Source organism: Xyrauchen texanus, chromosome 9 (assembly GCF_025860055.1).
Source record: "Xyrauchen texanus isolate HMW12.3.18 chromosome 9, RBS_HiC_50CHRs, whole genome shotgun sequence".
Classification (NCBI taxonomy): domain Eukaryota; kingdom Metazoa; phylum Chordata; class Actinopteri; order Cypriniformes; family Catostomidae; genus Xyrauchen; species Xyrauchen texanus.
Window position 1 is genome coordinate 42,489,747 of NC_068284.1, and position 15,713 is coordinate 42,505,459.

General features: G+C 35.6%; 1 protein-coding gene across 1 annotated transcript; it reads left to right on the forward strand.

Moving 5' to 3' along the window:
- The first annotated feature begins 1,106 nt into the window (after window positions 1-1,106).
- LOC127648646 (G-protein coupled receptor 55-like) lies at window positions 1,107-4,166 on the forward strand. Its single transcript, XM_052133358.1, has 3 exons — window positions 1,107-1,199; window positions 1,378-1,459; window positions 2,489-4,166. The coding sequence occupies exons 2-3, from the start codon at window positions 1,434-1,436 to the stop codon at window positions 3,426-3,428; spliced, it is 966 nt and encodes a 321-aa protein (XP_051989318.1). The 5' UTR covers window positions 1,107-1,199; window positions 1,378-1,433; the 3' UTR covers window positions 3,429-4,166.
- Window positions 4,167-15,713: the final 11,547 nt, after the last annotated feature.

A 15,713-nucleotide genomic window follows, 5' to 3' on the forward strand; every position in this document is an offset into this window, starting at 1 on the left:
AAAAAATGTTAAAAAAAATTTCAGTGAAATAATGTGTATTAACCCTAATCTTAAATTTACAGTAGAATACATCTTAAACTTGATATTAACCTTCTGTAAACTGTAAATCTGCTTTTTACTTTAGAAGGTATTTGTTAATCACCGTAAAAATTACAGAAGAGCGCACGATGACATGAAGTTCATCAACAGTGTCTCTTCCAGGAGCAATGACCAATAAACAGAGACTCAGTGCTCAGTGTGACTCACACAGACACTAAACACCATCCGGGTAACACATGTGTAATATACATTATGCAGTAAACATGAACTAAACTACATTAAATATAAAACACAACACTCCAATGTACATAACTGATATTAGAAATAAGTTAAATTAAATGTGATGGGTCATGCAGGGAATTGTGTGAACGCCAGAGTAATGTTTTTTTTTACTGTAATTTTAACAAAACTCTACTGTAAAAAGAACATGTACTCTCTTGTTAAACATAATGTAAATTTTTTTTATATAATATTTTATTGTAAAAACTACTGTATTGTCTTTTAAAATATATTTAAAAATGTTAGTGTAAATTTTACGGTTAATACTCGTTATTCAATTAACTTTTTTTCTGTATAATGTTTACAGTCTTTTACTGTTCAAATTTCAGAATTTCTTTACAGTTTGGAAAATTTTAGAGAGAATATTTTGAGAGAAACACTTTATTTTCCTATTGCAGCTGTTTGATATATAATTACATTGATTTAGATGAATGCAAGTAGGTTTCAGTAATATACGGTAAATACCACAGCTATTCATTGTAGTGTACTGGTGAGGCAAAACCAGTCCTTATAACCAGCTAACTTCATTCATGAGATTAAATTACAACAGTGCTGATTCTTTCACAAGACATGATTTCGTGAGAGAAGCAGCCCACACGTCTGAAAAGGGGGAAGACCACGGTTTATTGACATGCGGAGCAGAAAAAACATGAAGTGGATGAAATGCCAGTGGTTTAGCAATTTACAGATCTCAACAACTTAATATATGTAAGAGAGAAGCTCAAATGTCATATGGCTGTATTTCAAAGATAATGCAGGAAGCCAAAGCCAGTTTGGCACGCTCCGGTCAGGTTCAACGGATCTTGCTCTTGTGGCTTATTAGTATGTGAAAAAAAAATTCAAAGTGGAGAATTATTCTGTTTTGATCTTTGGCAACAGAGGTACTACTACTTTTACGTTAATTTGTTAGTGTGTAGTGTATGTAGTTGTGGGTGGACTGTTGTTTTTTTGTGTGTGCAAAGGGATATTTGGTAATCTCATATTGTTGCATATTCACTGTTTCCTCTGCAGTGACCTGGCTGAGATGTTTAACGGTCATATTCTTTTTTCTTATCCAAGATTTACTTCATCTGTGCACAAGCCACTGGGAATACCCATCAATTTCACTAGGAGAAATGACACTTCGAAGTCCTCACCAAAAGTAAGAGTACTATACTAATGTAGAATAATTAGATCAACAAAAAATATTTTAAATCCTACTTTTTTTCCATGTGTGTTTCTGTTACATTAAACAGTTTTTAACATAAAAATTTGTGAAGAAATTGAAAGCACATTTAATTTTCATTACAGAACAGAAAATGTGAGCAAAATTGCATCAATGATCAATTTTAGACTTCCGTGGCATTTGTCTTAAAAAAATATGATAAAACTAAATTGTATTAATATCATTTAAATGGTAGTTTTAAAATTGTCATCCGATTACAATTTTTACCTACTATAATTTTAATCTCTGCCTCATTTTATGGCAGCTAGTTTCATAAATAAATAAATGTGTCTCATCATCAAGCTGACTTCATACACATGGCGTTTTTAATCAGTGGAAACATGTACAAAGTGAAAAGAAATGAGAATAGCATAGATGCCTGTTAAAACTTTTGATGTGTCAGCCGTTGCACGAAACAACATTGTGATGAGAAATGAGTAATTTGTTACTTTCCAAATGTAGCTGCCTACTGGGATCTCATCTAAAATTATACAGACGTTTTTAAGATGTTACACTTACAAAAAAGTACACTTAATAATTCATGCACTTTTTCAAACAGAAAAGGAGATTGTTTTATTAACTTCTTTGTAGTGTGTCTAAGAGTTTGAGCGAATTGGTTTTAATGCATATATAGATAACATTGTGTAGATAATGTTTGAATTGTACACAACATTGTTCTTGTCTAAACCACTAATCAAAAGATTTAAGATTGATGAGAAGCTTGAGTTTTTCTCATAAAATATTCTGACAACTGAAATATACTACGTATACATCTAATTATTTGTAAGAATACTTTTAATAAAACTACCTTATCTCATATATTTAAAAATGTGACATCGATCAATCAAAAACAAAATCATAACATTGATGAGTGTGCATGTGTGCACAAGAGATATACGAGTTTCTGTTGTGAAAGTTTGAAATTTCACAAAGCCATGTGTAATATTCTTACCCCTCTTCTGCCAGTTTCACTATGAGTAACAACTGCTCAACTAATGCCGTGGACAATTTGACGAAGACGCTGGATTTGGTGATCTATGTGCCCATCTTGGTTTTTGGACTGCCATTGAACATTATTGCATTGTTTGTCTTCTGTCATCTGCTCAGAAAATGGACAGAGTCCTCCATTTATATGACAAACCTGGCTTTGATGGACCTACTGTTACTATTGCAGCTACCCTTCAAAATACATGCAACACACCACATGTGGGCACCCGATAAAAGGCTTTTCTGCTCTTTCTTAGAAAGCCTATATTTTGTGGGTATGTATGGTAGCATCTATACAATTGCCTGCATAGCTTTAGATCGATACATTGCAATAAAACACCCATTTCGAGCCAAACAGGTGCGTTCGAGAAAAACAGCCGTGATTGCTTGTATTTTAATATGGGTGTTTGTTATGGTAGCAATTTCACCCATCTACACCTTTCGAGAAGATACACCGAATAAGGTGAATTTCCGCTGTTTCCATGGTTTCTCTAATAAGGGTTGGACTACTGCAATTATTGTGTGTTTGGAGTTCTTCGGCTTCCTGTTACCTGCTTTCGTACTGGTACTTTGCTCTGCTCAGAGCGTCCATACGCTCAAGGCCTCAAAAAGTAGCAATCCCAAAAGGCAGGCTGGGGTGAGAATCATCTATAGCAGCCTAGCAGCCTTCCTAATACCCTTCACCCCTTGTCACCTGGCCATCCTCCTTCAGTATCTGGTCCGTAATGACTTTCTTTTAGACTGCAAACATCAAGAGAACATTGCTCTGTTCATACAGGTGTCTATGAGCCTTGCAAACATGACCAGCTGCTTGGATGCACTTTGCTACTATTTCATTGCAAAGGAAGTTCGATCCACCAAGAAGACAGTTAGACTGAGCATCAGTAGAGCAAGGGCCACCAGTACCTCAGAAGTATGAGATGTAAAATTCTATTTATGTCTCTTTTCATAATGTGTGCTGACGACTTCCAGTGGATCTTAACAGCCACAGAAACATCTTATTTTTAATTCATTTTAAAAACACAACTGAAGGTTCAATGCATGTTGCATGGAAATCTTTGTAGAAAATATTGTTTGTAATGTCTGTGCCACTCTTGGTGCCAAATGGAATTGGAATTGGTTTGTTTGAGTGGACTGGAATAACAATGCTGGTTTAACCAATTGCGTGAATTTGGGGGCGGGTCTATCAGTTTGTCCAAAGTAATAATAGAGCGCAACAGTTGGGTTCCAGATGTAAAAATCTAATTTATAAATGTTTAAAGACAGACCTACAACGAGGTTGGTATTTGCTTCTGTTGAAGCCTTATTTCAACTGCATTTAAAAAAAATCTTGTTTAATAGTGCAATTTCTCATGATGAATGACACTAGCGATGATCCTGATGGAAAACGATCTACCAATTAGATAATCACAACCAAAAAAGTGCAGCAAACGAGACCGGCAGCAACCACCCACTCCCATGACGTACTGTGAATGACACCACTAAGTATATATATTTGAATATTTAGCAATAAACTGGAAATATATTGTTTCTATACTTATTATCAACAACTTTGAATCGATAGTTTTATATTATTGTAGTTAATTCCCTCATGTTAGACTTTAAGTACACAGTCTTGTACCTTTGCCTTTTTGTCTAATTTCTTTCTTTCTCTTTTTTTTTTGCTTCAAATTAAAGTTTATAATGTTGTAATTCTCCTCGGATATTGTTGGTTTGATTCATAGCTCTTATGAAGGATTTTATGAACTCCCTATTGATAAAATACTTACGGAACCAAGATGGCTGAAAAAGAGTGCATGTACTGTTGCGCTCTATTGGAGTTTGTTTGAGCAGCCCAACATAACATTGGCCATCTGTTTTCTGAAGAGATGAAGACTGAGGGAGTGTTTGAAACTTGTACATAATTTTTTACAAACAGAAATAGATAAATACAGTATAGAGACTGTCAGCTAATATGTTAAATTAACCGAAATCTGCCCTGATCTTCATAATTGCACTGTCCGAATGCCAATGAATGTTTTAGAATTATTGTTTAAATTTGGCTCTTTTTAGAGCGTTATTGTAAAAGCTACACTATGTATTCTAACTTTTGGCCCTCTAGCAGTTAAAAAATAGAACTACATGTGTCTTGTGTAAGAAAATTATTTTGGTAATGACTTAAGTTGTGCTTCGGCTCTGCTAAGCGGATGAATGTGGTTCAAGGCACCGGTGTACACATGGATACAGGACATCTTATCAGAGCAAATGGACAAATACTTAAGGAAAGAAAGGAAAAGACTGATATATGAAAACATGTCATCTGACCAGGTAAGTGCCATATCTTATGCCGTTATGACACATTGATATTTTGAAATAAATGACGCTACAAAAGTTAGGCAACATTTGTTAACATTAGACATAACAACTGATAGTCTGATAAGGCCAGAGGTTGCAAAGTTTTTATAACTGCAGGATATTCTGGCCAAATAGACCACAGTAGTAACTAATTTATAGATTGTCATTGTTACCAACCAGTGGTCAACATAATTTCAAGACTCACATGTCCTTGGCAAGACTAGGACTAAAGAATTATTTATATGAATTATTGCTGTTATAAAGAAAAATACATGCGTGTGCTAGCAAGTGAAATGTTCTCCACTGATTACAATATAATAATTGTACTTCACAACACACACAGATGTGTTCAACAAGTTTTGGGCCAGTTGCCATGTAAAATCCAGGGCCGATTTCTCTTCCCAGTCCAGCCCTGCCCAGAGGTTTGCCGTTTTGAATGATCCATGGTCAATTTTTCTCAATTGTTGTGACAACAAACTTTCAGCGTCACGCTACTCCCACACCATACCTACAGTAGCCGGAGCTTATTTTCTCTGTTTACTGATATGACACAAACACGCACGGGAGAATGACATATGTATGCAATTTCCCATGAAATCCATCCCAACAGCTCTAAAATATAAATCATTATTATAGGTTTATCAAAGTGTATTTGGGTAAAGACATGATTTGGAAGATGGATTTTTGTTGCACTCTCCCATTAATAACATTTGTTGTTTTTTATAAATAAAAAAAACATTGTGTAGCTTTAAGGTTATGATATAGCAAACCGTTTGTGGAATGTAAATTATTTTAAAGTTGCTGTATGCAATTTCAGCAATTTTGCTAATGTTCCAAGACTTAGACTGCCAACTTCAACAACACAGCCTTTCTTAAAAGACATGTGAGCAAACCTGCACATGCAAAATTATTCACATGCATTTCTGATTGGCTAAAAAACGGTGGGCCACTCTCCTGACCCTTTTCACTGTGTAACGAGCATTCGGCACAATTGGGATTTCTCAGGACACCTTTATCAGTGATATCTGTTAAGTTCTAGCCCACAGAATGTTTTTACATGGTACTCAAATAAAATTAAAATAGCATTTTTATTAGATTTATATTCACAATGAATTTACAACCCTGTTTTTTGGACTTTAAATAATCATCAATACCAAAGGTCCTATATTTATTATTGTCTCACAGTTCACACTGTCAAAACGAAAAACATAAAGTGATCTTGCTCGCACGCGATGGTTGTCTGAAAAACCAACTCAAGGCATCCAGAATGACTCACAAAAGAGATTTGAGGGAGCATTAATTTCCTAAAAATTGTGAGTGACAGTGTGTGGGTACAGAGCCATGTGCCACTAGTTTCACTTAGTCAGATGGTAAGTGTCTTATCGGATCTGCAATACAATTGTATTGTGTGTTTATGCCATGGAACGTGTCAGAGAGCAGCTCAAAACATGCTTGCATGTTTATTTTTTAGCATAATCAACACTTTACACAAAGCTAATTAGAATACAAACTTGTGCACATGCATACAGTGAAAAACAACTGTTTCCTAATTCAACAGGAAAAAACAATGTTTGAAGACAAAAATAGCACTGCTCACACCGTAGTTACACCAGTGGACTCTATGGTATCTGTTATTTGTTTAGTCCTACAGCCAGCTTACTAAAACACAAAAATTACTTCTACCCACGGTAACAGACAATATTTAAGAAGAAAAAGAACAACTATGGGGATCTTGATGAAGCCAAATGAAACTGAACTACTTTCTATAAATAAGATGTGATCTGTACATATAAATGTTCTCTTGTCTTCTGTTGTTTTTCTTCTTCTTTATTTTAACTCTGTTGCTCATATTCTAGATCATGTACATCCTTGACAACACCGCTCTTGATGCACTTTAACCTACCTTTCTGCTAGACCTATTATAGAAGGCCCAGTTTGGGGCCAAAACTACTTTAAAGGTGCAATATGAAACAATTTAATGTAATATTAGACTTATTTTTTGCCAATGTGTGAAAGGCTTGTAACACTTCCTGGGTTGCCTATTAAAGCCTGTAGACTGATTTTCATGCGAAGGGAGTGGGTCACTTTTGCCGGGAAAATCAGAAGGTTGTGACGTTTATGCACGCTCCCGAGAGCCTTGCCTCAAGACATTAATAGCTTCTCTTCTGCTATTCAACAACGACAACAAAGTGCAACACTATGTAACGTAATCTTAGAGATGGAATCCAGCAAACATCCGGCTCCCAGCACAACACTGACTCCAACACAAACTCAAAGTAAGCCAAAAAAATACAAATTATCTACTGAATCCGTCTGGCTAAGTGGGAACGTGATCGTGGTTGAGCGAAAACTACAGTGAACATCGGCAGGGCATTTGAGTCCTGAAGGGACCTTTGTTCGTTTTTGGGGATCAAAACTAACCCTGAATTGTCGACAGGCAAGCTTACATAACTGCTAAGCGTGTGAAACATAGTACCATAAGTATTGATATGTGTCATTTTAGCTAACTCGAACTTGCCTGCTAATGCCGACGAATTGCAAGCTACCTTGCTTTGTAACTTTCAAATAATTTCAACAATCTTCTTTTTATACAAAAATTCAGGTATGCAGGATAAATTTAAGCAAATATGCTGGTTTCTTATTCGTAGTACAAAATATGACATACAAAACATACAATAGTGCAACATACTTGTAAACTGTCTGGTATAGTTTGGTAGTATGTAGCTGTATGTGTGTATCAGTATGCTATGTTGGCTGATAAGTAGTTTTAGTTTACAACTTGTTTAGTAAATCAATCATAACTGTGTAATTTTAATCATGCTAGCTTATCTGGCAGCATGATGCCGGTGGATCACGTAGTTATTTTCTTAATGTTTTACTAATGGTCTTGTGAAAAATGTTAAAACGTAGAACAGAACACAGATCGCTGTTTATTTGGTTTAATCCACCTCAACATGTTGCAATGCGTAGACGCTCTAGCAGAGTTTGATAGGCGTTAGATAGCGACCGTCTCAAAGTGCATGAAGAAAAAAACTAGTTTTTCACAGTTTAAAAATAAGAGTAAACTGTGCACCAAGGTCTTTGGCACATGCACACACACACGTAACACCCACTAGTAGATTCAATCAAATATTAAATATAGCAAACAATAGTAATTATTATTTTCTTATAAAATTAACACATATAAATATTGCAAAATAAAAAAATATTTAAAGTCTTTAATGTTCCATCTTGAATTCAAAGGTTATGCAGTATTCCAGTCCCTTAAAGACAAATGTGTAAATGTGGGGTTTAGATATAGATGCTTTGGCAATATTGTATGTAAACACAATCACGCCAATAAAGTACTTTTAAATTGAAAATTATAGAACTACAGCAGAAGACATGCTGTTGAAATAGTGTTCAGTGTTACTGCCCCCTACAGGAACATTGTGCAGTTGCTTTGACTGGGTTTGAAATTCAAACTTGAATAAATATATTTCAAATAAATAGTCTTCTGTCTGAACTCCAAAGGCCGTGCCTTGTTACTGATTCCTAGAAGAACATTTAGATGTTGGTTTTATTCACAGATTTCTGACACAACACATGCTATGGGTCTTAACCATTATGCGATTTTAGTTGTTCAATCATTTTGGTTGTGTTAATGCAAAAGGCATACATTTTGCCAAAGGTGTGTATTTTATTTATGTTATTTTGAAATTTCAACCTCAGATTCTATTCTATAATACATCTTTAGCCCGTGGAGAAATTACATGCTTCCCCCCTGATGTTGTTTAATAAATCTAAGTCAGTGAAAGTGGAAAATAATATTAATATATCATATTTTATTGCAGTTTTGACACGGACACGTTTGTCCTCTAAGGACCTCTTAAATTAAATGATGAACAAGGTTAAACAATAGAGAAACAGCTTGCAAACACTTCCAAATGATTCAGTATTACTGCCCCCTACAGGAACAATGTGAAGTTGCTTTGACTGAGTTTGAAATTCAAACTTGAATTAAATCATTTCAAATAAATAGTCTTCTCTCTCAACTCCAAAGGATGTCTTGTTGATGGTTCCTAGAATTATTATTATTATTGGTCACAGAAATATGACAGAAGATATGCTATTGAAATTCAAACCTATTAATAAATTAATTTAAAATAAAATAGATTTCACTGCAAATCCAAAGGATGTCTTACTGTTTCCAAGAAGATCATTTTCCAGTTGGTTATACTGTCATACTTGCAGATGGAATGCTATTATTAGTCATAATAATAATAAAAAAAAAGTTTACTGTACATACAATTAGTTTATTACAGCATATAAAAATGGAGCAGAATACAATCACAAAGTACTCTGTGTGTGTGTGTGTGTGTGTGTGTATACACACACACACACACACACACACAAAACATATAATATAAAACAGTGAGAAATTACATAGCATTCCATTCCATATAAAAATGGTGTGCATAAGGTACAATTTGTACTCATAATGAGGCAGTGCATCATACGATTTAACAGAAAAGTATTATAGTTTAGAGGCCCCCAAATGGCTGAATAAATATGGGAATATATGGTAAATATATATATAAAAATGGGAATATATATATATATATATATATATATATATATATATATATATATATATATATATATATATATATATATATATATACACATACACACACATACTGTTACGATCCCTGGTTGTCTGCAACTTGTCTTCCGTGTCACTGTCACCATGTTCCATTCTGTCATTGTACGCACCGGATTCTCGTTTGTATCCTCATGTTTCTGTGTATTTAAACCCTGCCTGTTCCTCCATTACCTTGTTGTTCGTTGTTCCCACTGTTTTGATGTTTGTAGTTACCTGGATCTTCATGTTTTGCCCTGCCCACTCTGTTTTTGCACTCTTGAATATTTTCGTGTGTTTTTTCAGTTTTCCCATCGTGGATATTTCATTTGTTCCTGTTCGCCTTGTTTTCATTTTGTTTAATAAAAGAACCACTGCAAGTAGATCCTCGTTCCTCGTCTGCCTTCACCTACAGTCATAACACATGCACACACTACTGGTCAAAAGTTTTGAAACACTTGACTGAAATGATTCTCATGATCTTAAAAATCTTTTGATCTGAAGGCATATGCTTAAATGTTTGAAATTAGTTTTGTAGACAAAAATATATTTGTGACACCATATTAATTTATTTCATAATAAAACTAAAATGTAATTTAAAAAAAAGTTTTTGAAATTGAGGACTTGGACCAAATAATAAAGAAAAGCAACCAATAAGTACTCAACACTGTTTTCAATACTGTTTAAAAAGCATCTGAGGGTGAAACCTCAAGACTACTTTGAAGATTCTAAAAAATAACACAGTTTTGATTTAATTAGAATTTTGTTTAGTCACAACGTAATTTCCATAATTCCATTTATGTAATTCCATAATTTTGAAAAAAATGTTTTAATAAAAATTATAAGAATGAGTAAGTCTTTCAAAACTTTTGACTGGTAGTGTATATATATATACACACACACACACACACACACACACACACACACACACATATATATATATATATATAGACCATGCTTGCATGGGTAAGAGAAAGGTCAGAGTAACCTCAGATGCATGCTCCATATCAAGATATTAAGTGATGAGAGTAACACAATCTTAGACTTATCTAAATTTGGCTAATTCGTATTAATTTGTGCGACTGTACTCATTTGAATTACTACGACTTTCATTACAGACAATGACGTCGCTGGACATCGTTTCCATCTAATACTCGACAATGTAACCCGCACAAGAAGAGACAGTCACAATGTAAAAGAAAACTGCTTTTATTAAAGAGCAGGCAAAAGTACAAAAGGGCAAATCCAGAGAAGAGTAGTAATGGGGAGCGATAGGTCGAAGCTGGGGAATCAGGATATGGCAAAGGGGCGAATCTACGGAAGAGTGGTCGAGGAAAGCGTAAGGTCGAAGCCGGGGAAATCAGAATTAGTATAACAGGTAAGTAGAATAAGACAAGCTAGTTGAATAGACAGGGGAGCTAGGGGAACACTAGAGCTAGCAAAGCGAAGGGGTAAACTAAACAATAACCAACAAGAGTGAAACGAAAGGGTTGTGATATATATAGGGGAAAAAACAAGCGGTGCAGGTGAAACGAATAACCTAGTGATTGGGACGAGTGCGGGTGAAACTAATACTCTGGTGATTGGGAGCGAGCGTGAGAGCCCGAGGGCGGTGATTGGGAGTGAGCGTGTGAGCTCGAGGAAGCGGAGCGAACTAGAGGAGCGGGGTTCGTTACAGACAAGCTTCCTATCATGTTTACACACTACTGATTGGTTAAGTTTAGATAAGTGGTTTGGGTAGGGCATAATATTAATAAGCATGTCCTTAACATCAATGTTTAATATATATATAAGTCGAGAATCAAATGTATACTCTGTGAATGGGGTAATTTTACCCCTGGATCTATACCTGATTATGAAATGTACCTTTGTTGGTATAATTAATTTACAACATCTCATTAAACATTTGCAGTTTATACGAAATAGTAAAAAGAAAAAGGTGAAATAACAATACTGGCCTTCAAAGGCAAAACATATTAAGACATTTGTTTAAGCCTGTTTTGAGCCTGCTCAAACTTGTGTGTAAATGCACAAATTCTACATTATGATGCTCTGACTGACATTAGAAACTATCAAGAGTAGTTCTGATTTAGTTCTGTGTAAATTAAATGCAGCATCAGATCAGTCTTAGACTTTTTTGTTGTTGTGATAGTGTACATTTCTTAACATAATTTTATATTTAAAATTACATTTGTGTTTTCATTCATTTCATATTTCTATTTTCGTAATATTACATTTGAAATAAATCTCAAAACACAATTTTAGTTGTTATTGCTGTGTAACTGCATTATTGCCTGCTTCTGTGCATCCTTTGCATTTTAAATATGCCTTTATGTTAACCTAAAAATAGTTTTTATGTAGAATCTTCAACTCTGTGGCCAAAACACTACTTTTTGAGTAGTATTTTTTGGTTTGCTTTTATATAAGCCAGCGTAATTGCCCCCAGAGCATAGCAGAAACACCAGATCCCCTCACTATATATACACCAACAATCATGGTCACAGTGGAAATCACTGAGATCACATTTTTTCCCTCATTCTGATGGTTGATGTTAACATTAACTGAAGCTCCATATCTGTTTTATGCATTGCACTGTTGCCACATGATTGGCTGATTAGACAATCACATGGATGATTGTTATGCCAGACAGGCTGGTTTGAGCCCATCTGTAACTGCTGATGTCCTGGGGATTTTAAAGCACAAAAGTATCCCCCTCCCCCACACACAAAACAACAACCCAACATCCAGTGAGCAGCAGTTTTGCAGTTATTCCCTTTCAAAAGGGTTCATTACTGGGGCACGTATATGGCCAGATGAGTCATCCTTCACCAACCCTGGGCGAGTGCATGCATGGCATACACAAAGAGAACGGTATATACAGGCCTGAATGCTCGATCCCTTCAGTGAGGGAATCTGGTGACTCTGTTATCCTCTGAGCCCATGTTGCTGGCATATATAAAAGCAAACCTAAATACTACAAAACAAAAAGGATAGTGCTGTGTAAGGAGAAGTGTTTTGGCCATTGAGTTTAAAAGATTAATAAGATTCTATATAAAAGTACCAAAGAAAACTCACAAAAATATGCCTTGTGCAATAGAAGGAATAATATTCGGAGTAGTTTGCAGTTGATTTGACATCCTTACAGCAAACAATCTTGGAGTTTAATGGGTATCCCGAATATCCAATGAATATCAAATGTGAAACTAACTTTACCGCAGTTTCTTCAACTGGACTGATATTGCGAACAGCGAGGCTTCAGATCCATGACAGAACACGGCACATCACCCAGAGAATATAAAGATGTAATGAATACAGATAAGATCATCAAACACATAGAACAAGTTTCATTTAGTCTTTACAAGTTTGAAAGTAACTAGTCAAGTTTATAGTTTTCCTCTCACCAAATCAAAATATTGTTTTTATTTTTATTCAAGAGAGCTCTTTTAATTATTAATATTATGTTTGGTGGTCCCACTGAGCTTACTGGAATATATCAGGAGTCATTTTCAGGCACAGCACATGAAACCATCACTGACATGGATGGCATTCAATCTAAAAAATAATAATGTATTATATTATATTACATTAATCCTACAATTTTTTAAGTGTAAGCTTAAAGTACCCAATCAGTTGTTTGACCACCTCACAGGGTGTTTCGCGGAAGCACAGAGTGCACAGCAATGACCCTTTCTGAACACTAAAAGTATACAGATATCAAAATAGTAATAGAGGCTGACAGAAAACAATACACATTTTGTGATTTCAGTTTTTGGTTCCCATTGGTTTCAACCACTTGATGCTTTCAGGGTTTCCTCATCATGACATCATGACATCATGGCATGCCATCTGTCTCTGAACTTGCTCCATATTGGAAACAGAAGGGTCTAGCTTGGAAGGAATTTCAGGGAACACTTTGACAACCTCTTTGGCCATCTACAAAATAATAGTTCTTGTTCAATGAAAGAATTTAATTAATTTATTGTCTTCACTATATGAAAACTGTACTTACACTATGAGAACAAAATACCTGCATGACAAACACGCCACAGCTGTAAGAGTCCTGCTGGGTTATGTGATTTATAATACCTTCTTGCCATTTCCCATCACATTTTTGCCATGGCACACAAATCTCATCTTAAAGTATTGTCTTTAGGGAAAATGTATGACACAATTAATTTGGTGATGGTGATGATGGTGTCATGGGCTAAAGCACATAACTGGTAAGCAGAAGGTTGCTGGTTAATTTCCCCTCAGCCACCATCATTATGTCCTTGAGCAAGACACTTAACTCCAGGATACTCTGGGTGGGATTGCCCCTGTAAAGTGCACTGTAAGTCGCTTTGGATAAAATCGTCTGCCAAATGCATAAATGTAAATGTAAAAGTAAAATTTTTTTACCTAAATCTGGCTGCAGCCTGAAGAGAGTACTTCTACTCCTGATTTCCTGCTAGGTCAATCCCAAACACTTGACCAGAGGATGCATGCAGATACTGATAACAGAAAAAAAATTATTAGATGAAATTAAAGTTGAGTTTCGTCTACAGATCCATGAAGAAAGGGTACAGACTTATTGGTATTTTTAAAGCTTTCACCAAAAACTTCCAGAGGTTCCCATTGACATTCAGAAAACGTATAAATGTCCAAATGGTTTTCGAAGTCCACCTGAAATAAATGTTTGATTGTCACATTAGTAAAGACTGTTAAAGGTGGGCTTTCATGGCTTCAATGTATAAAAAATAAAATTATACCTTCCGTAGGTTTTGTCTGTGTACAGCATCTCACTCTCCATTGATGACACCAGCCGATTGTCATTCAGCAGATAAATGGTGTTGTTTTGTACCATTTTGTTTAATAATATTTAGAAGTAGCATTCAATTGTCTGAGTAAAAGATATATAATAAGAAATATTACATGTAAAATGCATATTAGAGGTTACAGAAAAGTAATCGACAGCTTTTCAGATGTGTACAATTTTTACAGTGCACATTTGGCAATTAAAACCCTTTTAAATCACTCATGATTATTCTTGCCTCTCCGATGAGCCGTTTGTGAGGTTCCAGAGATTTGAACTCAGTGTGATGGAGAGTGCAAGTGGTCTTTTGGTCTGTTGACTGCACAACAACAACTACTACTACTACTTCACTTGCGTTTTTTGACCTAAGGTTTTGGACCTGCCAATAAGATTTTCATGGTTAGCAAGATGGAAAATGCTGGGAAAATGAGTATACATGATAGGATTATATTAAGTAATACCTGATCTGCTGTGTCCAGAGAGGTTGTAGATATTTACATTTACATTTATGCATTTGGCAGACGCTTTTATCCAAAGCGACTTACAGTGCACTTATTACAGGGACAATGCCCCCGGAGCAACCTGGAGTTAAGTGCCTTGCTCAAGGACACAATGGTGGTGGCTGTGGGGCTCGAACCAGCAACCTTCTGATTAACGGTTATGTGCTTTAGCCCACTACGCCACCACCACTCCAACATTCACTCCAACATCCAGATATTGGGTGCTCTTTTTTTCTTTCCATGCACTTTAGTATTATCCCTCTCTTTTTGTTTGTGTGTTGATAGGTCCACTGGTGTCTCTACAGTCACTTCAGTGTTATCCTTTTGGATGGCATAGGGAAGTATTTGGGTGTCTTCTTCTTTACACTCTGGACGGGATGGATCTAGTAGTGTATATGGTGGGTCAAAATATTTAGTTCTGTTTAAGTTTTGTAGATTTTTTTTTTTTGGCCCATTGTCCTCGTCTCCAAAACGTTTGGTTTGGAGTATAGATCATAGTGAGCCATTGAAAGACTATGGGTCATCATGTGTTCTTTGAACCTGCCTCGAAGAGAACCATACATTTTGTGAATGATGTCAGCAGGAACTTCTTGTTTTGCTCCATTTGACTATCCAAAACCCCTGTTCGACATGACAGTTGCTTTCCCTGGTTTTGGATTGGTGTTTGGCTGTGAAGTTCACAGAAAACCTGCTCAGATCCCCCAAGCAGCACTCCTTTCCAGAGGGGAAAAATTGCAATGTCCATGAGGACATCAATGAGCTGAGGACATAATATTTTACTCTTTTTTTTCTTACTCTCAGAGTAGAGACTGCCAGCTTTATCCAGAAAGGCCCTAAAAATGTAAGTGAATGGTGATCTGCCACATATTGTACTTTCACTTTCAGTTATTTCAATTTCTTCTGGCATGGTTTCATCCTCATTGATGGTTGTTTTGTCTGCATGATTTTCATGTCTAG